Consider the following 26,688-nt stretch of genomic DNA (forward strand, 5'->3'; position numbering starts at 1 on the left):
CCCAAAATAGTTTAATCCAATTCGAACTCCCTTAGGGTGAGTCAGGAGCAGGAGAAGGGGTGCTACAAACCCAGGGACGATTGGGTAAAATTGGGAGGGCTTGGAAGCAAATTGGGAGGGTTGGGATGGGACTTGGAGAGGAATGAGTTGGGATTTGGGAAACGTGAGATGAGGTGTTTGGAAAAACTGAGGGAGCTTCTGTGGTGCCCTCCTATCCTGAGGAGGGTAATGTGAGGGAGTGTGGGGGACATGTGACATCAGCACTTGGAGTGGGAAGCCACAGAGAGGGACACAGGGAGCTCTTTCTGAAGGGATCCTGCTGCTTTGCAGCAGTTCAGGGGCCTTTAAATATTTTTTGAGGGTTTTGGTTCTATTTTTCTTGGGCTAAGTTGACCCTCTTGCAATCGGGGGGATGAGATGACTCTATTGACGGAAAAATCCCACAAAGCAGAGATCAGTGCCTGCTCCTCCTCTGCCCCTGCCCAGGAAGTTTTATTTACAATGAGGTGTCTCCTCAGTGTCCTCTTGTGCAGCTGAACACACCAAGTCCCCTCAGCAACTCCTCACACAGTTCCCCTGCAGGCCCTCTTGGTTGCCTCCCTTCGACACTCTCCAATGGCTCAATCTCTTCCGTCTGTTTTGGTGCCCCAAAGTGCCCCAATATTGCAAGGGATATAAATGCCAGGCCTGAGGGTTCCCAGGGGTCATTGTGACACAGGAGGGCCTCATGGAAACCAGGGGACACTGTGACACTGCAGGGAGTTCGAGAACCTAGAGGACATTGTGACACTTCAGGGCCACCTGGAACCCAGGTCACACTGTGACACTGCAGGGCCCAAAGCACACTGTGACACTGCAGGGCCCAGGGCACACTGTCACACACACAGAACCAGCCAGCCCTGCCTGGCGCTCGGCAGCAGCACAGAGGGCACTGCCCACCCCTGGCACCCCTGGCGCCACAGGAGGAGCCCCATTAGCCTCTCTGTTTCCAGCAGCAAAGACAGACACAACCCTGGCTCAAGGGGCAGCTGCAGCTGCTCCTCACTGTGCCCAGCAGGGCACACACACGCAACCCCCGGCACAGCAGGAGGCACATCTAGGTGCTTTTGAGCCAGAACAGGGCAAACCCCTGTGCCCCCCCAGGCCTGCACAGCTCCCTCTGTTCCGCCATCACCACGAGCAGCTGCCCTGCACCTCTGGGGCTGCTCCCTGTCACTTCTCATCCTAAAACTGAGGTCAGGACTCTAGCAGATCCCTTCTCTGCTCCCACTCATGATGATGGTAAATGCCCTGTTGGGTGGGTGCAGCAATGGCAGCAGAAGAACTGGCAGCGCAGGGGCAAACCCATCTGGGCTGCTGTTTTGTGGCAAAGGTATCAGTGCCGGGGTGGAGCACCTGCTGTGAAGGTGTGTCCCGGGGATGGTCCTGTACCCGAGTCAGGCCCCTGAAGTACAGCAGAACAACCAGCAGGTGGGTCAGGCTGCTGCCATTGAAGGGGCTCAGGTACTTTGGCATTGGCAGCACAAGGGGGGATTATTTCTGGCTCCCTGGGCCCAGAACACCTCGGGCCATCAAGGCAGAGATGGAACATTTGGATGGGCTTGTGATTGAGGGATGGGCTTAGCCATGGGCACTGTTGCACAGGGTATCCATGAATGTGAAATGTGCTGCAGTTACACAGGCCAAGCAGGTGGAGCCTCTCTGGGATGGAGAAGAATGTCTGGAATAGAAACAAGGGGAGTCCTGGAAGACTGTGGTGCTGTGCTGGTTTAAATGTAAACGAGCAGGAGAAATGAACCCAGCTCAGGAAGGAGTATAAGTCAGAGTTACAATTTAATAAAAAATACTACAATAAATACAATGACAGAAAGAGAAACTGCTTTTAACCCACCAACCCCAGAAGTGCAACCCAGGGCCCTGGGACACAAACACAAAGGGGTTTTGTTTCCCCCTATGCTGAGCCCACGTGGTTCCCTTGAGTCCAAATCAAAAGGAGGTAAAAAACCTGTTGGTGCAGATGATGGTTGTAGTCTGGTGAAGAGTGGTGGCCTTCTTCTGTGAAGGTTCTGTTCCTCCTTTCGGTCTCATGAGTGGTTACCCAAGCTCTTCAAACCCCAAGATTACGTACCCTCTGGCCCAGCAGGGAGCACCCAGTCCCTCCCCCTGGGCGGGGAGTCACACAATGGGTGATTAACTCTGGTAGTCAGGGGGTATTTTAGAACCCTTGATGGCCCATTAGCAGCCACGCTCCCTCAGGCTGGGTGTCAAGGTGCTAACGACTCCCTGCAGGGGAGTTATCCCCGCTCTTATCTCACAGATGTCTTTCACACCCAGCTCCCAGCCTGAGGGGTCAGATGTGCCCTGGGCAGCTGCTGCAAATGCTCCATTGTTAACAGCTTTTGGGAAACAAATAGAGAGTGTGGAATACGCAGCTTTGAACATCCACACAGGGATAAACTGGTCCCACCTGCTGAACTAGGACATGTAGGATGAATTTTTATTATTTATTTAAAAAGTTCAGGCACACAATGAGCAGCATCAGCCAAGTTTTCTAAGTGACTGAGGAGCCCTTTTCCTAAACTGTGCTCATCTGAGAGAGTTTCAAATCCCTCATTTGTGATTTAGTTTTTTGGAATGATTCTCATTCAATTAGATGGTTTTGTAAGCCATCACCTACAGAATTGCTATTGTGGATAACATCGATTATAGGAAAGCAGAAGAGAAGTACATGGAAAGGACATCTCTGAGCAAAAGGTATTTCTTTTTTTCAGTGTTCTCTGGGAGAGACTGGAATGTTGATGGTTCAGGGCTCCAACACTCTCCAGCTGCAAAAGCAGTGGGTGCTTTGCTACCCATGGGCAAAGGAACCACCCAGGAGCAGAGGGGGGAACACCCACCCCTGGAGGGGACAGGCTGGGCTTGGAGACAGGGAAGGAAAGTGGGACTTTTATGCTTTTCTATCACTACAGACGGGAACCAAAACTGCTCCAAACCTACTTTCCATGCACACAAAACTGTTCTAAACCCTACATCTACAGATATATTGATAAAGTAAATCTAATCTTCCCCATGGGGTGGATTAAAAAGAACTTTGGTCACCATACCTTCAGGGGTCAGGTCAGGTGCTGAACATGGGGGAAGCTTCTGACAGCTGCTCACAGAACCCAACCCTGGAGCCCCCCCACTACCAAAACCTGGCCATGCAAACCCAATGCACTGCCAGGTATGGAACACCCAGAATGTGGGTCAGCAGGTCTGTGCCCAGCATGGATCACCTGGAACGTGGGTCAGCAGGTCTGTGCCCAACATGGATCACCTGGAACGTGGGTCACCAGGTCTGTGCCAAGCATGGATCACCGGGAACGTGGGTCAGCAGGTCTCTGCTAAACAGGGCTCACAAGGAATTTTTTTTTATCAAGTCTTTAACCACTTTGTCCACTGATGCTTGAGGAGATGTGAGCTGCTCTGAAACCTCTTTCCATATTCCAAGTACTTGCAGGGCAATTCCCATTGTGGATGTGTTTCATTCGCTTAAATACTGCAGAGAAAAAAAAAAAAAACAACATTTTAGGCTCAAATATTTTCCCCAAACAAAATAAAAACTTTTCCAAGTCGGTTGTTTATACCAAAACTGGTTTTTTTTGTTTGTTTTGCTTTTTCTTTTCTCTCCTGTATTTTTTATTGAATTAATTAGAGTTGCAGAAAGAGCTACAAAAATGTTGGGGAAAAGCCAAGGTTTCTTTGAGAAGCAAAGAAAAATCTTACCACCAGAAGCTCCTTTTTTGATGACATACCCTGTGGGGGAGAAGAGTTTCTACCTTTTTTTTCTTCTCTTTCTCTGGCGCTTGTGGTACATATCTCTGGCCCCAAGAGACTTGGAATTCTGTCTTTGGAAATGTAGAGCTGTTGCTCAGGAGAAGCTGTTTTTTACCCTTTCTGGGCTGAGCAAAGTCTGGTCCTCATGAAGAGGTGAGAGAGGCTGAAGTAGGGAGAGCTTTTCCCATGGGGTTACCACTTTGCTCTCTTTCATTTTCCCTCCCTGAATTTTCAAAAGTCCTTCTCTGAGTCCAGGAGTGTTTGGATGATGCTCTGGGGCACAGGGTTTAAAGGTTATGCTGTAAGGGAGAAATTAACCTGAGTCAAGAAAGTTCTAAGTTGGAGATGCAATTTACTAGAAAGATTACAATAAATGCAATGATACAGAGAAAAGCTTGTTTCAGCCCTCAATAAACCAATTGTATAACCCATCCCGCTGGGGCATGAACATTATGGTCTTCATTAGCCCCTGTGCTGAGTGTCACGTGGTATCCCTGAATTCACAGGAAAAGGAAAGGAAACCTTTTGGTGAGGTTGATGGTCACAGTCTGGTCAAGAGTGGCTGTTGCAGTTCTGTTAAAGTCTTAGTCCCTCTCTGGATCCAAATAGTGATACCAGAAATGCCAATCCCTGAAGATTTGACATGCTCAGGTTCAAGTGGGAATGCCCTGCACCTCACCCAGACTGGGGACTTCCACCATGGGTGATTTGACCCTGTAAATCCTGGGATATTTTTGGAGTCTTTGATGGTGTGAGTCATTGCAGCTGCCTATTGTTCCAGCCCCTAATGGCCCATTAGCAGAGATGAGCCCTCAGGGTGGGTGTGAATGTGTTGATGCCTCCCCAGAGGGGAGTTATCACAAGTGACTCATTGGTGTGAAGACAGAAACATTCCTGTACCTCCCAGGGTTCTCTCACACCCAGCTTGTACTCTGAGGGCTTGGGTGGGCTCTGTATTTATACTGATAAATGTATAAATTTGGAATTTTTTCACATCTTCCAAAATGCAGCTCTGTTCCTTGTCTTCTATAGGGACTGCTAGACTCTTGGAAAATTTGACTCAGCTTCTCTCTGAGGGAGGTTTTGAGATTCCTTCTGCAGGAACTTTTGGAGAACATGGATGTGCTTGGCAGCCAATGAAAAGAAAATATTTTGTTGTCCTTTAAAAAATTTTTAGCCAGCCTTCTGCCCCTGGGGTGGAGGTGGCAGGAGAAAATGTGGAGAATGAAGGAGTGGTTACACAGAAATCTGAAATAATCCTGTTATTAAAAGATGCAGAGAAAAAATAGGTTGGATCCATGATGGCCCATTAGCAGAGGTGAAAATCTCCAGGCCATGTGTGGGAATTGTCTCAGTGCTCCCAGGGGGGAGTTATCACAGCTCAGTCCCTGTGCAAGGCCAAGGAAAACACACCTACCTGGAGCCTGAGCTGGCAGGTGTGCACACCCTCACAACCTTGGGGGTCACTTTGCACATCATCAGCTCCACCTGCACTGTCTGAGTCATCAGCATTCCAGCCTTTCACACCTGGGCACACATTCTTCTGCCAGGAGAACAGGACCACCCTTATTTAATCTCAAATTCCCCTCCCACTCCTAATTAGCAGGAATTTTGGGGGAACAGAGAAAAGAGAAGGAGGATACCAGAAATTTTGTGTCACCCAGGACATTATCCACCACTGTATTCCCTTTTCTTTTTTTCCCCTTTTCCCCAGTATGCCGTGAATAACGCATTAACTCTGCACCTCTCTATCCAATATTACACACAAATAGGAACAATGGAACAGACAGTTTCACAACAAAAATAGGTCCTCTTCAGGTACACACCATGTTTCTCTATTTTTCTGAATTATCCACCAAGTGCAACTTTGTCCTAGAGCAAAATCAATCCCACAGATGGGTTTGCCTTTGCTTGAGACAGGACTGATCCACACGGTTTCCCCTGACACACCTCTCAGGTGCACTGTGGGGACTTTCTCTCCATCTGTGCTGTGAAGGGGCTCTGATTGGGGTTATCATCCAGTTATTAAAATTATTAGAAATGTCTCTGCCCAAATTAAGGTGCAAAGAGGACCAGATGCCAAAGTCAAGAGTGTGGATTTTATTTAAGAGTAAATGTGAGGCAAAGGAAGAGAAATAGAAAGAAATAGGAAAAAGAAGAGGGGGAGGGAAAGAGGGTGACAGAGAAAAGTTAAAACAGGAAATGTATTCCCATTCCATGGAACCCCGTGGTGTCCTGTGGGTCTGGATCTGCTGTCTCCTTGGTGCTGAGGGTCCCCCAAAACAGAGTCCAGGTCGATTTTTCTGAGATTTTCTTCTCTGTCACAATTTATCTTCACAACATTCCTTTCCAATTAATGTTCCACAAAGCTGCACCCACAAGTGAGAAATGTCAGTGGTGCAGAGTGCAAGTATTTCCTAAAATGGTTACAGGTCTTGGGAGCTGGGAAAAGGTTTTCCTGTATTTTATCCATGTCCCATTTGCAGCCCAAAGCTGAAACTCCTTCTGATTTAGGAAGGGGGCCTCAACCATTTCCCATGGAATAGTTTCTTTAATTCTGTTAAGATCTTTTAATTCACATGTGAAAATCTCTGTAAAATTAAGACAAATCATCATAATAAATCTGAAGACTTCTGAGGAAGAACTGGGAATATTGTTACATATTTGTATTACTTCAAATATGCAAAATCTATTGTACAAACTTTTAAATTAAACTGGGTTGTCTTTTTTAGTTCTCAAGTGGTTGAAACGTAAGTATCTCTCCATAAGAGAAGACTAAGAGATTATTCCACTCCATTCCAAATTTTTAATATAAAGAATAAATTAATTTAGCAAATGTAAATAAAAATGGTTAAAACAGTTTTTAAATATAGTCCTGCTAATATTTGATCTCTCAATGCATCCCTCTCAATGAAACCACCACCAAACAACAAAAATATTAATTACTAGAAATTATGGGGCGAATAAAAGTTTTGTTGATTTCAAACAGCTCCATCTCACCTGTTGGCAGGTCACTATAAAAAGAAAAGGTAAAATTTGGCCAAATAGAGACTGATTATTCAAAGGCAGGCTGGGATAATGCTCCTAAAGCAGCAACTTGAGTCTGAAATGCTGACAGTCACGAGGTGACACATCCTGAGAAAAAGATTCTCATCACCCATTGGCTGCTTTCTGTGAGCCTTCTCCTGCAGATCTGCTGGCAGTTCCCCCAGTCCCAGCTGGTTCCTTTGATCTTCAGTGGGGATATGCTGGAATTCCTGGAAAAAGAAAACTACACAAACCTCCCAAAAAAAGCTACTCCTTAGTGAATCAAGTGGTTTGACTGCATGAACTGGGGATCTCTCAGGTAGAGTTTTAACTCCTCTTCCATGTAGTGCTCTATGCACTGATGGTTTTTTTGCCCCATATTTTCAGTGGGTCTCCTCCCATTAATTTCTTGTTCAGAGACAGTGAGACATCTTGAAAAAATCAGCAAGAGCTGCCCCTTATGCTGGGTTTCTTTGAAGGTTCTTAGCAGGCTTCTACTTCTCCCCCTGGAGCCATGAACTGACCTTATCAGTTGGGCAGATAACACGTGTTCCGTTTGCTCCAGTGGTTTAACTTTGTGCCATCTGGGAAGTGTCTCCAGCCCCTCAGCATCCCACTGCATTAATAGTGACTGGATTTCCATCTCCCCTGATCCAGGGCCAGGCTTTGATATCTTGGGAGCCGCACACAGTGCCAGTTTAGCAGCAGTTTGCTGACCCTGGCACACATTGGTGGTTTCAGCTTTAATTAAGGGTCAATCTGCTCCTTCCTCATCATCAGCTGTCAATGCAAACCTGATGTTTTGCTCTTTCTCACAACAACAGACTGGCTCACTGTCTCTCAGCTCCTCCCCTGAACACAGGAAGTTTGACTTACAAGGCTTTGTTACTGGTTTTACATCTTGCAAATCTCCCTGTAAGATTGTCCCTCTCTCCTGCACATTCCAAAGCTCCACCTGAATCTTTCAGACATGCCCATGCTCAGCAGCAAAGCAGTGCCACCATTTGCAGCCTGTCTTGGAGCTCAGCAGCAAGCAATGCTCCTGCTGCAGCCTTTTGGCCTAAGTGTCCCTTTTTCTGGAAATACAATTTTTTTTGTCTGACTCTTGCAAAGACAGGATTATTTCAGATTTCTGTGTAACCACTCCTTCATTCTCCACATTTTCTCCTGCCGCCTCCACCCCAGCACTGAAGAGTGATGAAGAATTTTTTAAAAGAAGGACAACAATATATTCTAGGAAACAGTGATACCAGAAATCCCAAAACCCAAAGATTTTTGGTGCTCAGATTCCAGTGGGAATGCCCAGTACTTCATTCAGTGTGGGGACTTTCACAATGGGTGATTTGACCCTGTAAGTCATGGGACTGGTTTGGACTCTTTGATGGTCTGGGTTATTGGAGCTGCCTATTGTTCCAGCCCCTAATGGCCCATTAGCAGAGATGAGCCCTCAGGGTGGGTGTGAAGGTGCTGATGGCTCTCCAGAGGGGAGTTATCACAGTTATCAGACAGTCATTAGTGTGGAGACACAAACATTCCTGTGTCTCCCAGTGTTCTGTAACGACCCAGTAGGTAGCCTGAGGGCTTGGGTGGGCCCTGTCTTGCTACTGATAAATCTAGAAATTTAGTTTTTTTCATATCTTCCAAAATGCAGCTCTGTTCCTTGTCTATCAACCTACTTGGGAATCTTTCAAACTTGCAAATCGTTTTCAGCCTTCATCAGAGAAGTTCACTGTGGTACCAAATACAGAGTTGTACCACAAGGACTGGGATCGTGGAAGAGGAAACATCCCCACACCCTCCCTGTCCCCACAGGCAGAGCCACAGGGACCAGGGCAGGTCCCCCAACAAGTGCCACTGCAAATGACCTGGTTTCTGCTCTTGTGCAATCAGGCAAGGACCCATTTTGGCAGGAGATGCTCCAGGAAAGGACCAGATATGTCCAAGACACAGGATTTGGGGAAGGAGAACACACCTCAGTGTCCTTCACACACATCTGGTGTGTGGTGGAACACCCCAGGTCAGAAACATCCACCTGCCCAGGCGCCCAGCAGTGCACCAGGGTGCAAACAGGGCAGGAGAAACTGCTCCCTGCAGACCCCACAGCCAAAGACAGAGAGAAACCACCCAGGCCACTACACACTCCCCAGGCTGTTGAACCTCCTGATACAATCCTGGGCACCAAACCTGTTGTTCTCCTTCCTACCCTGGACCCAGGAGCCCCAACATAGGGCACGATCCTGCCTAAAAAGCAGAGATTGGCAGGTCTGGGGTTGTGGAGTCAGAAGAGAACAGTCCTCAGGAATGAATAAGGAATAGGGAGCCTCATGTGTCATCCCATGTCCTCTATCTCTCTCAGTGCATCTCCCAACCCTTCCCAGACCATTCCCAGTCCTTCTGAGTGTCCCTGCAGCCCCCTTGCCTCTCTCCCAGTGCCCTCCAGCTTTTCCACATCACTGATTCTGTTGAGCTCCCAGTCTGCCCAGGCCCCTGCTCTGCTCCAGGATGGATTTCTACCCTGCCCAGGTGCAGGTGAGGTGGTTCCAGGGTGGGACGGATCCCTCAGAGCCCTTGGTGGCCAACAACATGGTCCTCAATAATGAGTGGACCCACCAGCTGCTGGTGATGCTGGAAATCCCCCCAGGAAGGATCACCTTCACCTGCTGGGTGGGACACATAAGCCTGGATCACCCCCTCACCTGGGACTGGGGTATGGCCTGGACTCATGGAGGGAGGCTGGGGATCCTGGGACTAATTGGGAAGGGGGTTGGGGAAGCCTTGGGAAACTGGCAGGCAGTTTGGGGAACCTGGTGGTAATTCAGGGCAGTTTGGGGAGGGAATGGACAGGTCCAGAAGAGGTTTAGAGAGTCATGGAAGGGGGTATGGGAAGCCATGGGAGGAACTTGGAGGGATTTGGGGGCCTTGGGGGGTTACTGGGAAGGTGGATGGGAGACTTGTCGCACTGGAATAGGTTTTCAGTGGTCCAGGGAGCAATTGGGGAGTGAGAGGGACCATCCAGGTTTTGCTCTCAAGGGGTTGAGAGGGGTTGTGTAGTGTCCTCAGGGGGCTGAGAAAAAAAAAAAAAACTGGAAAGATTTTAGGGGAGCCCTGAGGGTGCTGGGAGTGAGGTTGGATCATCCTAGTGGGGATGGGGGCAGGGGTTTTGGGATCCTGAAGGTGCTGGGAAGAGGTTCCAGGTGGTCCTGGGTGAGCTGAGGGCATCTGGGAGGGGGTTTGGGGATGTCTTGGAGGCTCAGTGAGAAGATTTGGAAGCTCCAGACCCCCCCAGACTTCCCAGAGCTGCAACGTGCTGCCTGAAGAAGACACTGACAGGGATCAGAGGCTTCTGTTGGGTTCATCTTCCTGGTGCTGGGGCTCAGCTTCTACCTGTGCCAGAAAGGGAGGGGTTGGCTGGGGTCCTGTCCCTGCCTCCCATGTGTGCCCTCCCAGGGGATCCCCTACCTCAGTGCCACCCCCTGTTCTCTCCCCACAGAGCTCCTGAGCCATCGGCAGCCACAGACCCTCCCTGTGGCCTCAGGCTCAGCATGGACCAACCACTCCCATCCCTGTGCTAATTTTGGAGGGATTGCATGTCTCTAACAGTCCCTGCTTTTAGTCTAACACCACCTGATTCCACTTTTCCCTGCAAAGCTTCCCAGTTCTTACCAGTCCCAACTATTAGGGGGGCAGTGGGGAACAGTCCTGGGGGGACCCCACATGGAGGAGCTGAGGTTGGGAGAAGCAGAACCAGCCCCAGGATGGATCAGTGGGGACTCCTGTGTGTCCCCTGTGACACTCACATAATACAGAATTCCAAGGAACAATGTTCCTCCACTGTTTCTCTGCCAAAAACATCCTATTGAAAGGTTTTCTGTCAACATTTTGCTAAAAGCTCCCAAACAAACTTCCTGCCAGAGCATCCTGCTGGAGCCTGCCTGCCATAAAGGTTCCTGCTGTTGGGCTCGTAGCTGCCTGCCAAAAATCACATACAAACCTTTTGGAACACTATGAAAACTCAGAGAAGGCACCTTGAGAATTCAGGGAGGGAAAAGGAAAGAGAGCAAACTGGTTACCATAGTGGAAAATCTCTCCCTAATTCCCCCTCTCTCACCTCCTCAGAAGGACCCCACTTTGCTCAGCCCAGAAAGGCTAAAACAGCTTCTCCTGAGCAACAACTCTACATATCCAAAGACAGCATTCCAAGCCTCTTGGGGCCAGAGATATCTATCACAAATGGATGAGAAACAGAAGGAAAACAAAAAAGGTAGAAACTGTTTTCCCCCACAGGGTATCTCAGGAAAAAAGTAGCTTCTGGTGGTAAGATTTTTCTTAGCTTCTAAAAGCAACCTTGGCTTTTACCCAAACTTTTTGTATCTCTTTCTGCACCTCTTAAAAATTAGATAGAATATGAAAAAAAAAAAAAGAGAAAAAAAAGAACAAAAAAAAAAGAAACAGGTTTTGGTATAACCAACTAACTTGTAAAAGTTTTAATTTTGTTTGGAGAAAATATTTGAACCTAAAGTGTTGTTTTTTTTTACTTTGCAGTATTTAAGCGGATGAAACACATCCACATTGGGAACTGCCCTGAAAGTGCTTGGAATATGGAAAGAGGTTTCAGAGCAGCTCACATCTCCTCAAGCATCAGTGGACAACGTGGTTAAAGGCTTGATAAGCAAAATTCCTTGTGAGCCCTGTTTAGCAGAGACCTGGTGACCCATGTTCCAGGAGCTCCATGCTGGGCACAGACCTGATGACCAACATTCCAGGTGATCCATGCTGGGCACTGACCTGCTGACTCACGTTCCAGGTGCTCCATGCTGGGCACAGACCTGCTGATCCACATTCCAAGTGATCCATGCTGGGCACAGACCTGCTGATCCACGTTCCAGGTGATCCATGTTGGGCACAAACCTGCTGACCCACATTCTGGCTGAACCATGCTGGGCAGTGCATTGGGTTTGTGTGGCCAGATCTTGATAGTGGAGGGACTCCACGGTTAGGTGCTTCGAGCAGCTGCCAGAAGCTTCTCCCATGTCCAGCACCTGACCTGACCCATGAAGGTGAGGGTGACCCAAATACTTTTTAATCCACCCCATGGGGAAGATTAGATTTACTTTATCAATATATCTGTAGATGTAGGGTTTAGAACAGTTTTGTTTACATGGAAAGTAGGTTTGGAGCAGTTTTGGTTCCTGTCTGTAGTTAAATAAAAGCATAAAAATCCCACTTTCCTTCCCTGGCTCCAAGCCCAGCCTGTCCCCTCCAGGGGTGGGTGTTCCCCCTCTGCTCCTGGGTGGTTCCTTTGCCCATGGGTAGCAAAGCACCCACTGCTTTTGCAGCTGGAGAGTGTTGGAGCCCTGAAAAATCAACATTCCAGTCTCTCCCAGCTTTGCACCCCAAAAGCTGAGAAGGGTCGATCTGTCTCCTCAAAGCAGCCCAATCCAACAGAAAATGGCTCAATCCCACCCCAAAATTATTAGTGTTATTATTTTCTCTATGGAATTCTATGACAGCCAGTGCCAAACCTCAGCTCTCAGCAGGCTGAGGCTTGGTCTTGCACTTCTGCCTTTGCTCAGACAGAATAATTTTATTTTTTAATGAGTGTTTACCTTCCCTCACAGGAGGGAGGACACTGAACCTTTCTACAAAAAGAGAAAACTAGTATAAAAAATTCAGAGAACACTGAAAAAAAGAAATAACTTTTGCTCTCATTTCTCCTTTCCATTTACTTCTCTTCTGCTTTCCTATAATCAATATAATTCACAACAGCAATTCTGTAGGTGATGGCCTAAAAAAAGCATCTAATTGAATGAGAATCATTCCATAAATCTAAATCAAAAATGAGGGATTTGAAACTCTCTCAGATGAGCACAGTTTAGGAAAAGGGCTCCTCAGTCAATTAGAAAACTTGGCTGATGCTGCTCATTGTGTACCTGAAAATTTTAAATAAAAAATTAAAAATTGTCTTACATGTCCTAGTGTAGTAGGTGGGACCAGTTTATCCCTATGTGAATGATCAAAGCTGTGTATTCCACACCCCCTTTTCATTTCCCAAAAACTGGTAACAATGGAGCATTTGCAGCAGCTGCCCAGGGCACAGCTGACCCCTCAGGCTGGGAGCTGGGTGGGAAAGACATCTGTGAGATAAGAGCTGGGATAACTCCCCTGCAGGGAGTCGTTAGCACCTTGACACCCAGCCTGAGGGGGCGTGGCTGCTAATGGGCCATCAAGGGTTCCAAAGTACCCCCTGACTACCAGAGTTAATCACCCATTGTGTGACTCCCCGCCCAGGGGGAGGGACTGGCTGCCCCCTGGGGTACATATCTTGGGGGAAGACCTCAGGGGACACTCGTTGGATTGAGAGGAGGACCAACACCTCGACAGGAGGAGACCACCACCTTCAACCAGTCTGTGACCACCACTCTCCACCAGACTGCAACTGTCAGCTGCACCAACAGGTTTGCCACTTTGGACTTTCCCTTTAGACTTGGGGGAGCCACACAGGGTTGAGCACAGGGTCTAACAAACCCCTTTGTGCTTGTGCCCCAGGGGGCTGGGTTATACTGCTGGGCTTTTGTGGGTTAAAACCAATTTTTCTCTTCCTGCCATTGCATTTCTTGTAATACTTTCATCAAATTGTAACTCTGACTTATAATCTCCTTTGTGTTGTGTTCATTTCTCCTGCCAGTTTACCTTTAAACCAGCACAGCTCCCCACTTGGAGCTTCCACCACCCTCTGGAAGGATCTGAGCTGTGACCACCACTGGGACAGGACCACAGACACCACTGGGTGAGGACCACTGGCTTGACGGCCTGTCCCAGCAGCACAGCCTGACTGCAGTGCTGACTCTCAAGGTTCCTGCCAGGGTTTTGGGGTGTGGGGGAGGTGAATCCTATGGAAGGGGGGCCATTCTTCCTCTTTATTTTGGCTGTGTGTGTTTTATGGGCGGGGGGGGCTGGGCACTAACTCTTTTGGACAGAGTGGGCTGGGAAGTTTTTCCTCCTGAGTTTGTTTAGCCCAGTTTATGAGTTGTTTTCAGCATTTCTTCTTGGTAAAGAAGATGTGTTTCTCCACTTTCTCTGCATTGCAGACACCTGAGTAGGGAATCCTGGGCAGGAGACTTCTCTCCACGATGACTCCCCCTTGCAAATTATCTCAAACTGAGACACTGGTGTGTTTCTAGAGATAGATTTGAGAATAGAAACCCCCAATAAATGTGCTAAGATGTTGTTTTTTTACCCCAGAATAGGATTTCTCCTTTCCAAACATAGAAAGGATGCAGAAGGGGACTGCGAAGAAGATGATGATGCCCCGGGAGCCCCAGGCAGGTGAGGAGGAAGTCAGTGCCCCTTTGCCCCTCTCTTGTGCTGCATCTTCCAGCCCAGCATGGCCCCGGCTGCAGGACAACCCTGCTGCCGACGCCGTCCTGCCGGGACCGGGTTTGGGGGGATGTCCTTGGCCTTCCCTGTGGGCCGGAGGCAAATGCTCTGAGTGTCCTTGTTCCTTCCTGCCCCAGGCCCCGAGCTGAGCATGGAGAGCACGGGGGAAAAATCTCCCGGGCAGAACTTCACAGCAGAGGCTGTTCTGAATGGTGCCATGGTGCAGGAAGTCACTGGGGAGGAAAAGCCACGGCGATCCCACAGGAAGAGGAGCTCCAAGCCAAGTCCAGAGACGTCCAAGGAGGAAACCCCCAACGTGTCCGGGGTCGGCAGTCAGAGATTGAGCCAGAGCTCTGACCTGGTGGTGCAGCAGCAGCTTCAGAGAAGGGAGAAGCGCTATAAGTGCATGGAATGTGGGAAGAGATTCATCAACAGCTCCCACTTTAACTATCATCAGCTCATCCACAGAGGGGAAAGGCCTTACACCTGTGGGGAGTGTGGGAAGAGCTTCAGAGCAAGCTCCAGCCTGGCCCAGCACAAGAAGATCCACACTGGGGAACAACCTTATGAGTGTTCTGAGTGTGGGAAGAGGTGTCGGACCAGCTCCAATCTCCTCGTTCATCAGCGCACACACACGGGGGAAAGGCCCTTCCGCTGCACCGACTGTGGGAGGAGATTCAATGACAACTCCAACCTCATCAGACACCGGCGTATCCACAGCGGAGAGAGGCCTTACCCCTGTGGGGAGTGTGGGAAAAGCTTTAGGCAGAACTCTGAGCTTGTCATCCACCAGATGAACCACACTGGGGAGAGGCCCTACGAGTGTTCCGAGTGTGGGAAGAGGTTTCAGACCAGCTCACTTCTCCTCAGACATCAGCGCATACACACCGGGAGGAGGCCTTTCCGCTGCACCGACTGCGGGAAGAGATTTAACCAGAACTCCAACCTCATCACCCACCGGCGTATCCACACTGGAGAGCGGCCTTACAAGTGTGATGAGTGCGGGAAGAGCTTCAGCAACAGCTGCATCTTGACCAGACACCAACGCACCCACCAGTAAGGGAAGCCCTGTGCCTGCCCCAAATGTGGGAAGAGCTTTGTCTGCTCCTCCAACTCCAGCACCCATCACAAGAACCACGTTTTGAACAGAACTCATGAACCACATTCCCAGTGATCCACGTTAGGAACACGCCTGGCTGGTGTTCTCCTCATCCTCCTGGTTCTCCGTATGCACTTGAACTTACATAGGGGGAGGAACATCCATGGTGTGATGGGGTTAGTTAGGCCCAGATTTAGGCTTTCTTTTCTAGTGCAGGCCTTGGACAATCAGCTGAGTTGAACCAGGTCAGGCCAGTTGACTTCTACAGACCAATGATATTGCCTACCATATTCTGACGTCATCTCAGATAGAAAAAGAGAGGGAGGAGGTGTCTTCCTTCTTCTTCCTGCTGCATGAGCAAAGACTTGGGGTGAAGCTCAGAGCTCCTGGGGAGAGATCAAGACCCTCCAGCAGTTTATTATCTTTTCTAGGGAATTAGAATTTTTTTTCTAATTGCTCTTGTTTGCTTTTATTCTTAGTGTGTAGTTTGTATTTTATTTGGGTTTTACTTTTTCTCTCTATTCTGTTTAATATTCCATAATCTGCTGAACTATCATCTGTTGTTTGTTTATTGGGGATTTTGGGGTGGGAGGAGGGTGGGGGAGGAGGAGGGACTTTTCCTCTGAAATGCTTAATTGGCATTTTACTAAGTCAGAACCATCCCACGTGGGGACAGAGACTGATGTGTGAAATTCATTGGGAAGGGGGATTTGCTGACTTTGGAACATAAAAATCTCCCCTGCTCTCACTTAGTTCTTCAGGTGGCCAAAAGCAATCCTGAATGGGGTTTGAGATATTTTCCAAACTAAATAATTCTATAATTCTAATTCTCTAAAGGCCACCAAACTCAACCCCATATACATTCACATGATTCGGGTTTTTTGTGGTTTTCTTTAAATATTTTATTTGATTCATCTACATCTCTTAAAATCACCTGAAATTGAAATTTAAATAAAGAGATCTAACAAAGACATCTAAATTTCCATCATTCTCTTGGGAATTCGGGCAGGAATTTGGGGATCAAACAGATATCCAGGAAGATTTCAGGGTTCTGTGGGGATTTGGTTTTTTTTTCTCAAAAACTGGAGGTGTCCAGACCGACTGACATTTCTCCATCATTTTGCAGTCCAATATCTGAGAGGGATTGATCTGTCAGCTCATAACACCTCAATCCCACCCCAAAATGGCTCCATGCCACCTTGAAATGACTCAATCCCATCCCAAAATGGTTTAATCCAATTTGAACCCACTTAGCGGGAGTCAGCAGCAGGAGAAGGGATGCTACAAATCCAGGGAAGATGGGGTAAAATTGGGAGGGTTTGGATGCAAATTGGGAGGGTTGGGATGGGACTTGAAGGGGAATGGGATGGGATTTGGGAAACGTGAGATGGGGTGTGTGGAAAAACTGAGGGAGCTTCTGTGGTGCCCTCCTATCCTGAGGAGGGTAAAGTGAGGGAGTGTGGGGGACATGTGACATCAGCACTTGGAGTGGGAACCCACAGAGAGGGACACAGAGAGCTCTTTCTGAGGGGATCCTGCTGCTTTGCAGCAGTTCAGGGGCCTTTAAATATCTTTTGAGGGTTTTGCTCCTATTTTTCTTGGGCTGAGTTGACCCTCTTGAAATCAGGGGCATGAGATGACTCTATTGACGGAAAAATCCTCCTGTTTTATGTCTTGTTTTAGTGGTTCTAAATGGCTCCTCAGAGTTCCTTTCCCCCCCCCCCCCCCCTTCATTCTGGGGGTTTCAGTGACCCCCTGGCTCCACTGCTACCTGAGGGGGGTTATAATCCCCAATTCTGCAGTGTTGGACGTGGATTGTGGGGGACCCACATTCATTTACAAGTTACCTGTAGGAGGGAATCTCCCCTTCCTCCAGACCTGCTGGGGTGAGGCTGGAACCCCTCCCCACACAGGGAGCATCCACAGTATTTTGGGAGGGTATGGGAGTCATTGCGCACTGGGATCAGTGCAGCTGGTGTCACACAATGCCAGAATGTGCTGAGTGAGAAGGGACCCCCAAGGATCATGGAGTCCAAACCTCAGCCCTGCACAGGTCCATCCCCAAGAGTCACACTCTGTGCTCCAGAACATCATCCAAACCCTCCAGGAGCACTGTCAACCTTGGGGCTGTGCCCACTCTCCGGGGGAGCCTGGTCAGTGCCCACCACCCTCTGGGGGAAAAACCTCTTTGGAAGGTCCAACCTGACCCTGCCCTGACACAACTTCAGGCCATTCCGTGGGTGCTGTCCCGGGTCCCCACAGAGCAGAGATCAGTGCCTGCCCCTCCTCTGTCCCTGCCCAGGAAGTTGTACCTGCAATGAGTTTTCCCCTCAGTCTCCTCTTGTGCATCTCAACATACCAAGTGCCCCCAGCTGCTACTCAAACACTTCCCCTTCAGGCTCTTGCCCATCTTAGTTACCTCCCTTCGATACTCTCCAATGGCTCAATCTCTTCCATCTGTTTTGGTGCCCCAAAGTGCCCCAATATTGCAAGGGATATAAATGCCAGGCCTGAGGGTTCCCAGGGGCCAGTGTGACACTGCAGGGCCTCATGGAACCCAGGGGACACTGTGACACTGCAGGGAGTTCGAGAACCTAGAGGACATTGTGACACTTCAGGGCCACCTGGAACCCAGGGCACACTCTGACACTGCAAGGCCCAAAGCACACTGTGACACTGCAGGGCCCAGGGCACACTGTCACACACACAGAACCAGCCAGCCCTGCCTGGTGCTCACCAGCAGCACAGAGAGCACTGCCCAACCCTGGCACCCCTGGCACCAGAAGAGGAGCCCAATTGGCCTCTCTGTACCCAGCACCAACGGCAGACACAGCCCTGGCACAAGGGGCAGCTGCAGATGCTCCTCACTCTGCCCAGCAGGGCACACACACGCACCCCCCGGCACAGCAGGAGGCACATCCAGCTGCTCCTGAGCCAGCACAGGGCACAGCCCCTGTGCCACTCCAGGCCTGCACAGCTCCCTCTGTCCTGCCATCACCTCGGGCAGCTGCCCTGCACCTCTGGGGCTGCTCCCTGTCACTTCTCATCCTGAAACTGGAGGTCAGGACTCCAGCAGATTCCTTCTCTCTTCCCACTCGTGATGATGCCACATACCCTGTGGGGTGGGTGCAACAGTCGCAGTAGAACAACTGGCAGCGCAGGGGCAAACCCATCTGGGCTGCTGCCTTGTGGCAAAGGTATCAGCGCCCAGGTGGAGCACCTGCAGTGAAGGGGTGTCCTGGGGGTGCTCCTGTACCCAAGAGTCAGGCCCTGAAGAACAGCAGAAAAACCAGCAGGTGGCTCAGGCTGCTGCCATTGAAGGGGCTCAGGTGCCTTGACATTGGCAGCACAAGGGGGAATTATTTCTGGCTCCCTGGGCCCAGGAAAACCTCGGGCCATCAAGGCAGAGATGGAACATTTGGATGGGCTTGTGATTGAGGGGTGGGCTTAGTCATGGGCACTGTTGCACAGGGTATCCATGAATGTGAAATGTGCTGCAGTTACACAGGCCAAGCAGGTGGAGCCTCTCTGGGATGGAGGACAATGGTTAGAATAGAAATAAGGGCAGGCCTGGCAGACTGACTGGATCACACTGCCCCAAAACGTTCACAGCAAGGGCCATATGCTTATGGTAGTGGAAACAAGCACAGGAAGACTGGAAAGATCCCCTGTGTCCCATGGCACTGCCTGGAACTCTGTAGTGGGCCTGGAAGAGGAAATCTGATGGTGACATGAGACCCCTGAAAAAGTTGAATCGGACCATGGAACCCCTTTCCAAAACAACCTGACAGACATCTGGGCCAAAGAACCTTGCCTGAGTGGGTGAATCCCATGCCCTGCCATGCAGCAGCCTCTGGGAAGATTAAAGGGTGCAATGGACAGGGAAAGGGCACACGGAGAGCAGTGGGTGGTGGGACCTGCAAACATTGGGATGCACGTTTAGCAAAGGCCACCAGGTCAGTCCACACTGGGGGAATCTGCCAATAAGATTGGGCCTGCCCAATAAAATTATTTAGGTCATGTAGAAGGGGATAAAATTCCTGTAGTGCCCATTTCAACATGCTAGGAAAAACAGTCTGAGTTGTCTGTGTGGGGCTTCACCTCCAGCTGGGCCCCAAACCAGGGCACCAGGGAGTTCTCCCTGTAGGCACAGAAATGCTCCCTTGCTCTTCTCCAGGGCATCCCCTTCCCCAGGTGAGTGAGTCCACTCCAGCCTGAGCAGTTGGTCCTGGCTCCCACCCTGTGATCCCTGCAGGGCCCTGAGCTGGAAGTGCTGCCCTGCAGAGGGAGAGGCTGTGCTGTCCTGGGGCCATATCACAGGTCCAAAGGGAAAGAAACTTGAGGAAAAGCAAAGGACAGAGAGGAATGAAGACAGACTCCTCTGACAAAGTCACACCAGTTTTCAGATAAATGTCCCCCAGATAGAAATGCATTTCCTTCTCTGGTCTGTGCTGGCTGAGGGTGGTGTGAGCAGCAGGAGCTCTGCCCATGTGCTGCCAAGGCCTCAGCTTTGCTCTGCTGCATTGGGGACATGGAGCTGGTTTGTGACAGCTCTGACCATCATGAGGCAGGTCAAATGTAACCCACCTTTTATAAAAATATCACCCTTTTTGCTCTAACTCTGCAGCAGAGAGTCTGAACATGTCCTTGGAATAATTTTCTCTGTGTTTTTATATTTTCAACCACAATTCATTGAGAATATTCTACTTAAGGTTATGAATTTTCATGCTTTTCACTGAAAATATGAAAAGCCTTGAGAGAAGACATGAGGCAAAGAGGCTCAGGTCTCTGTGGCTTATAGCAGAGCCAGGAGAGCTCCAGTGTTCATCACTCTGTTTCCCATCTGCTCTGAGCTTTCCCTGGTGCTCCATTCACATTGAGTTCACACAAAGAAATCTTGAAAAACATAACCCCACAAGTGCCTGTGCAGTGCTGAGAGCAGGGCAGTGCTGCTTCCAAGGGAAGATCTGGAATACCTCCTCAGTGCCAGACCAGAGGTGAAGCTGGGATGGACAGAGCAAGATAAGAGGCTTCCTGGAGAGAAGTCCATGGTTTATTCAGCCATTTGAGATTCAGATTTGAAGTTTAAGTGCCTTCTCCTGAAATCAGATGTTAATTTGTATGTGCTATTTCCCAGCCAGACATGGCAGGCCAGAGAATTGAAAGAACAGGATGCTTCCCTGTCATGTAGGTCCTGCTTTCATGTCCTCCCTGAAATGTGCCCTGGGAACTCTCTGGGGTTGATGTGGGTGCTGTGAGCATTCCCAAGCCCTGCAGCCGTCCCGGAGCAAGATAAGGAGCTCTCCCAGGGGCTCCTCCTTCTCCCCAGCCTTGTCAGCAGATCCCAGGGCCGGCTGAGAGCTGCCCCTGGCAGGCAGCAGAGTCCCTGCCCCAGCACAGCACCCTGGGCTGCAGGACCCTGCTCTGCCCCACAGCCCTGGGCACCCCGGCCTGCACTCCCCGGCTCCACAGTTATTCCAAAGGGACCCCAACAGCCTCCTCCTCACACATCCCATCAACTGGGGCTGGGCCAGCTTTAGGACATGCCTCCAGACACTTCCCAGGGCAGTGGGCACAGCCCCAAGGCTGAAAGAGCTGCAGGAGTGTTTGGATGATGCCCTGGGGCACAGGGTTAAAGGTTATGCTGTAAGGGAGAAATTAACCTGAGTCAAGAAAGTTTAAAAGTCGGAAATGTAATTTCCCAGAAAGATTACAAGAAATGCAATGATACAGAAAAACATTTCTTTGAACCCTCAATAAACCAATTGTATAACCCATCCCCCTGGGACATGAACATTATGGTCTCCCCCTTTGTGAATTCAAGTGCCCACAGAGAACCAGGAGGATGAGGAGAACACCAGCCAGGTGTCTTCCTAATGTGGATCACTGGGAATGTGGTTCATGAGTTCTGGTCAAAACGTGGCTCTGGAGGTGGGTGATGGTGTTGGAGCAGAAGATAAAGCTCTTCCCACATTTGGGGCACGCAAAGGGCTTCCATTACTGGTGGGTGCGTTGGTGTCTGGTCAAGTTGGAGCTGTCGCTGAAGCTCTTCCCGCACTCGTCACACTTGTATGGCCGCTCTCCAGTGTGGATACGTCGGTGGGTGATGAGGTTGGAGTTGCGGTTGAATCTCTTCCCGCAGTCAGTGCAGCGGAAAGGCCTCTCCCCGGTGTGTATTCGCTGATGCCTGAGGAGACGTGAGCTGGTCTGAAACCTCTTCCCACACTCAGAACACTCGTAGGGCCTCTCCCCAGTGTGGTTCATCTGGTGGATGACAAGCTCAGAGTTCTGCCTAAAGCTTTTCCCACACTCCCCACAAAGATAAGGCCTCGCTGCTGTGTGGATATGCCGGTGAGCTGTAAGGTTGGACTTGTCACTGAATCTCCTCCCGCAGTCGGTGCAGCAGAAGGGCCTCTCCCCCGTGTGTGTGCGCTGATGGACGAGGAGATTGGAGCTGGTCCGACACCTCTTCCCACATCGAGTACACTCATAGGGATATTCCCCAGTGTGGATGCTCTTGTGTCTTTTAAGGTTGGATCTGCGATTGAAGCTCTTCCCACATTCCTCACATGTGTAAGGCCGTTCCCCAGCGTGGATGTGCTGATGGCGGATCAGATGGGAGCTCTGGCTGAAGCTCTTCTCACATTCCAAGCACTTGTAGCGCTTCTCCCTTCTCTGAAGCTGCTGCTGCACCACCAGGTCAGAGTTCTGGCTCAATCTTTGACTGCCTTCCCCAGACATGTTGGGTGTTTCCTCCTCGGATGTCTCTTGGCTCGGCTTGCAGCTCCTCTTCCTGTGGGATCGCCGTGGCTTTTCCTCCCCAGTGACTTCCTGTACCATGGCACGGTTCAAAACAGCCTCTGCTGTGAAGTTCTGCCCGAGGGATTTGTCCTTCGTGCTCTCCGTGCTCAGCTCGGGGCCTGGGGCAGGAAGGAACAAGGACACTCAGGGCATTTGCCTCCGGCCCACAGGGAAGGCCAAGGACATCTCCCCAAACCCGGCCCCGGCAGGACGGCGTCGGCAGCGGGGTTGTCCTGCAGCCGGGGCCATGCTGGGCTGGAAGATGCAGCACAAGAGAGGGGCAAAGGGGCACTGACTTCCTCCTCACCTGCCTGGGGCTCCCAGGGCATTCTCATCTTCCTCACAGCCTCCTTCTGCATCCTGACAAGGTTTGGGAAGGTGAAATCCTGTTGTGATGGTAAAAACCTGAACATGTTAGCACATTGGTTGGAGGTTTTTAGTCTCAAATCTATCTCTAGAAAGACACCAGTGTTCCTGTCTGAGATAATTTTCAAGGGGGAGTCATCGTGGAGAGAAGTCTCCTCCCCAGGATTCCCTACTCAGGTGTCTGCAATGCAGAGAAATTGGACAAATACATCTAAATGTAAGGGGTCAAAACTCCAACTCTTTACCAAGAAGAAATGCTGAAAACAACTCATAAACTGGGCTAAACAAACTCAGGAGGAGAAACTTCCCAAACCCACCTCACTCTATCCAGTCAAGAGAGTGCGCAGCCTCCCCACCCCATAAAACACATGCGGCCACAGCACAGAGGAAGAATGGTCCCACTTCCATAGGATTCACCTCCCCCACACCCCAAAACCCTGGCAGGAACCTTGAGAGTCAGCACTGCAGTCAGGCTGTGCTGCTGGGACAGGCAGTCAAGCCAGTGCTCCTCACCCAGTGGTGTCTGTGGTCCTGTCCCAGTGATGATTACAGCTTAGATCCTTCCAGAGGGTGGTGGAAGCCCCAAGTGGGGAGCTGTGCTGGTTTAAAGGGAAACTGGCAGGAGAAATGAACACAACACAAAGGAGATTATAAGTCAGAGTTACAATTTAATGACAATATTACAAGAAATGCAATGGTAGAAAGAGAAAATTTGGTTTTCACCCACAAAAGCCCAGACCTTTAACTGAGGCCCCTGGAGTACAAGCACAAAAGGGGTTTGTTAGCCCCTGTGCTGAACCCTGTGTGGTTCCCCCAAGTCCAAAGGAAAAGTGCAAAGTGGCAAACCTGTTGGAGAAGCTGACAGTTGCAGTCTGGTGGAGAGTGGTGGTCACAGGCTGGTTGAAGGTGGTGGTCTCCTCCTGTCGAGGTGTTGGTCCTCCTCTCAATCCAACGAGTGTCCCCTGAGGTCTTCCCCCAAGATATGTACCCCAGGGAGCAGCCAGTCCCTCCCCCTGGGCGGGGAGTCACACAATGGGTGATTAACTCTGTAAGTCAGGGGTATTTTGGAACCCTTGATGGCCCATTAGCAGCCACGCCCCCTCAGGCTGGGTGTCAAGGTGCTAACGACTCCCTGCAGGGGAGTTATCCCAGCTCTTATCTCACAGATGTCTTTCACACCCAGCTCCCAGCCTGAGGGTTCAGCTGTGCCCTGGGCAGCTGCTGCAAATGCTCCACTGTTAACAGTTTTTGGGAAATGAATAGAGGGTGTGGAATACACAGCTTTGATCATCCACACAGGGATAAACTGGTCCCAACTGCTGAACTAGGACATGCAGGATGAATTTTTATTAATTTTTAAAATACTTCAGGCACAGAATGAGCAGCATCAGCCAAGTTTTCTAATTGACTGAGGCACCCTTTCCCTAAACTCTACTCATCTGAGAGAGTTTCAAATCCCTCATTTGTGATTTAGTTTTATGGAATGATTCTCATTCAATTAGGTGTTTTTTTTAGGCCATCACCTACAGAATTGCTGTTGTGGATAACATCGAGTATAGGAAAGCAGAAGAGAAATACGTGAAACGGACATTTGTGAGGAAAAGGTATTCCTTTCTTCAGTGTTCTCTGAATTGTTTATGCTAGTTTTCTGCATTTGTGGAAGGGTTCAGTGTCCTCCCACGTGTGAGGGATGGTAAACACTCATTAAACACTGAAAATGTTCTAACTGAGCAAAGGGAGAAGTGCAAGACCAAGCCTCAGCCTGCTGAGAGATGAGGTTTGGCACTGGCTGCCCCAGAATTCCATAGAGAAAATAAGAACAATAATAATTTTAGGGTGGGATTGAGCCATTTTCAGTGGGATTGGGCTGATTTGAGGAGACAGAATGACCCTTCTCAGCTTTTGGGGTGCAAAGCTGGCAGAGACTGGAATGTTGATGGTTCATGGCTCCAACACTCTCCAGCTGCAAAAGCAGTGGGTGCTTTGCTACTCATGGACAAAGGAACCAGCCAGGAGCAGAGGGGGAACACCCACCCCTGGAGGGGACAGGCTGGGCTTGGAGCCAGGGAAGGAAAGTGGGATTTTTATGCTTTTCTCTTACTACAGACAAGAACCAAAACTGCTCCAAACCTACTTTCCATGCACACAAAACTGTTCTAAACCCTACATCTACAGATATATTGATAAAGTAAATCTAATCTTCCCCATGGGGTGGATTGAGAAGAACTTGGGTCACCGTCACCTTCAGGAGTCAGGTCAGGTGCTGGACATGGGGGAAGCTTCTGGCAGCTGCTCACAGAACCCACCCCTGGAGCCCCCCCACTACCAAAACCTGGCCATGCAAACCCAATGCACTGCCCAGCACGGAACACCTGGAATGTGGGTCAGCAGGTCAGTGCCCAGCATGAAGCACCTGGAACGTGGTTCACCAGGTCTCTGTGAAACAGGGCTCAGAAGGAATTTTCATTATCATGTCTTTACCCACTTTGTCCACTGATGCTTGAGGAGGTGTGAGATGCTCTGAAACCTCTTTCCATATTCCAAGCACTCACAGGGCAGTTCCCAATGTGGATGTGTTTCATCTGCTTAAATACTGCAGAGAAAAAATAAAACAACAAGACATTAGGTTCAAATATTTTCCCCAAACAAAATAAAAAACTTTTGCGAATCATTTGTTTATACCAAAACTTTTTCCTTTTTTTTTCTTTTTCTTTTCTCTCCTTTATTTTTTTTTTATTTCATTGATTAGAGCTTCAGAAAGAGATACAAAAATATTGGGGAAAAGGTAAGGTTTCTTTGAGAAGCAAAGAAAAATCTTACCACCAGAAGCTCCTTTTTTGGTGAGATACCATGTGGGGGAAAAGAGTTTCTACCTTTTTTTTTCTGAGGGAAAGATGCTCGTCACCCATTGGCTGCTTTCTGTGAGCCTTGTTCCCCCAGTCCCAGCTGGTTCCTTTGATCTTCAGTTGGGAGTGCTGGAATTCCTGGAAAAAGAAAACTACACAAACCTCCCAGAAAAAGCAACTTCTTAGTGAATCAAGTGGTTCAACTGCATGAACTGGGGATCTCTCAGGTGCAGTTTTAACTCCTCTTCCATGCAGTGCTCTCTGCACTGCTGTTTTTGTTTGCCCCACATCTTCAGGGGGTCTCCTCCCATTAATTTGCTGTTCAGAGGCAGTGAGACTGCTTGTAAAAATTCACCAAGTGCTGCCCCTTGTGCTGGGTTTCTTTGAGTGTTCTCAGGAGGCTTCTGCTCCTCGCCCTGGAGCCATGAACTGACCTTATCAGTTGGGCAGATAACACGTGCTCTGTTTGCTCCAGTGGTTTAACTTTGTGCCATCTGGGAAGTGGCTCCAGCCCCTCAGCATCCCACTGCATTAATAGTGACTGGATTTCCATCTCCCCTGATCCAGGGCCAGGCTTTGATATCTTGGGAGCCGCACACGGTGCCAGTTTAGCAGCAGTTTGCTGACCCTGGCACACATTGGTGGTTTCAGCTTTAATTAAGGCTCAATCTGCTCCTTCCTCATCATCAGCTGTCAATGCAAACCTGATGTTTTACTCTTTCTCACAACAACAGACTGGCTCACTGTCTCTCAGCTCCTCCCCTGAACAAAGGAAGTTTGAGTTACAAGGTCTTCATCAGGGTTCTACATCCTGCAAATCTCCCTGTAACATTCTCCCTCTCTCCTGCACATTCAAGAGCTCCACCTGAATCTCTCAGACATGCCCACGCTCAGCAGCAAAGCAGTGCCACCATTTGCAGCCTGTCTTGGAGCTCAGCAGCAAGCAATGCTCCTGCTGCAGCCTTTTGGCCTAATTCTTCCTTTTTCTGGAAATGCATTTTTTTTCTGACTCTTGCAAAGACAGGATTATTTCAGATTTCTGTGTAACCACTCCTTCCTTCTCCTCATTTTCTCCTGACACCTCCACCCCAGAACAGAAGAGTGACTAAGAAATTTTTAAAGGAAGGACAACAAAACATATTCTTTCCATTGGCTGCCCACGAGGGCCATGCACTGTAAAAGGTCCTGCAGAAGGAACCACAAATCCTCCCTCAGAGATAAGCTGAGACAAAGCATCCCAGATGTCTGAAGTCCCTACAGAAGACCCCTTAGTCTTCACAGTTCCCTCAGAGGAAACTGTGCTACTCTCAAAGGCACTTTGGGGCAAGAACATAACGCTGCTCTCACTGCACCAAA

At 49.4% G+C, this 26,688-nt stretch overlaps 2 protein-coding genes across 2 annotated transcripts in view; one reads left to right on the plus strand and one right to left on the minus strand.

Moving 5' to 3' along the window:
• LOC139684162 (uncharacterized) overlaps positions 1–26,688 on the minus strand; it is a 1,455,962-nt gene that overhangs the window by 746,298 nt on the left and 682,976 nt on the right. The window contains 1 exon segment of the mRNA XM_071579763.1: positions 21,239–21,989. Coding sequence (XP_071435864.1) covers positions 21,239–21,989 — 751 coding nt within the window.
• LOC139684161 (uncharacterized) overlaps positions 1–26,688 on the plus strand; it is a 1,434,678-nt gene that overhangs the window by 684,866 nt on the left and 723,124 nt on the right. Inside the window, 1 exon segment of the mRNA XM_071579762.1 lies at positions 14,603–15,276. Coding sequence (XP_071435863.1) covers positions 14,603–15,276 — 674 coding nt within the window.

Source organism: Pithys albifrons, chromosome 33 (genome assembly GCF_047495875.1).
Source record: "Pithys albifrons albifrons isolate INPA30051 chromosome 33, PitAlb_v1, whole genome shotgun sequence".
Lineage (NCBI taxonomy): Eukaryota > Metazoa > Chordata > Aves > Passeriformes > Thamnophilidae > Pithys > Pithys albifrons.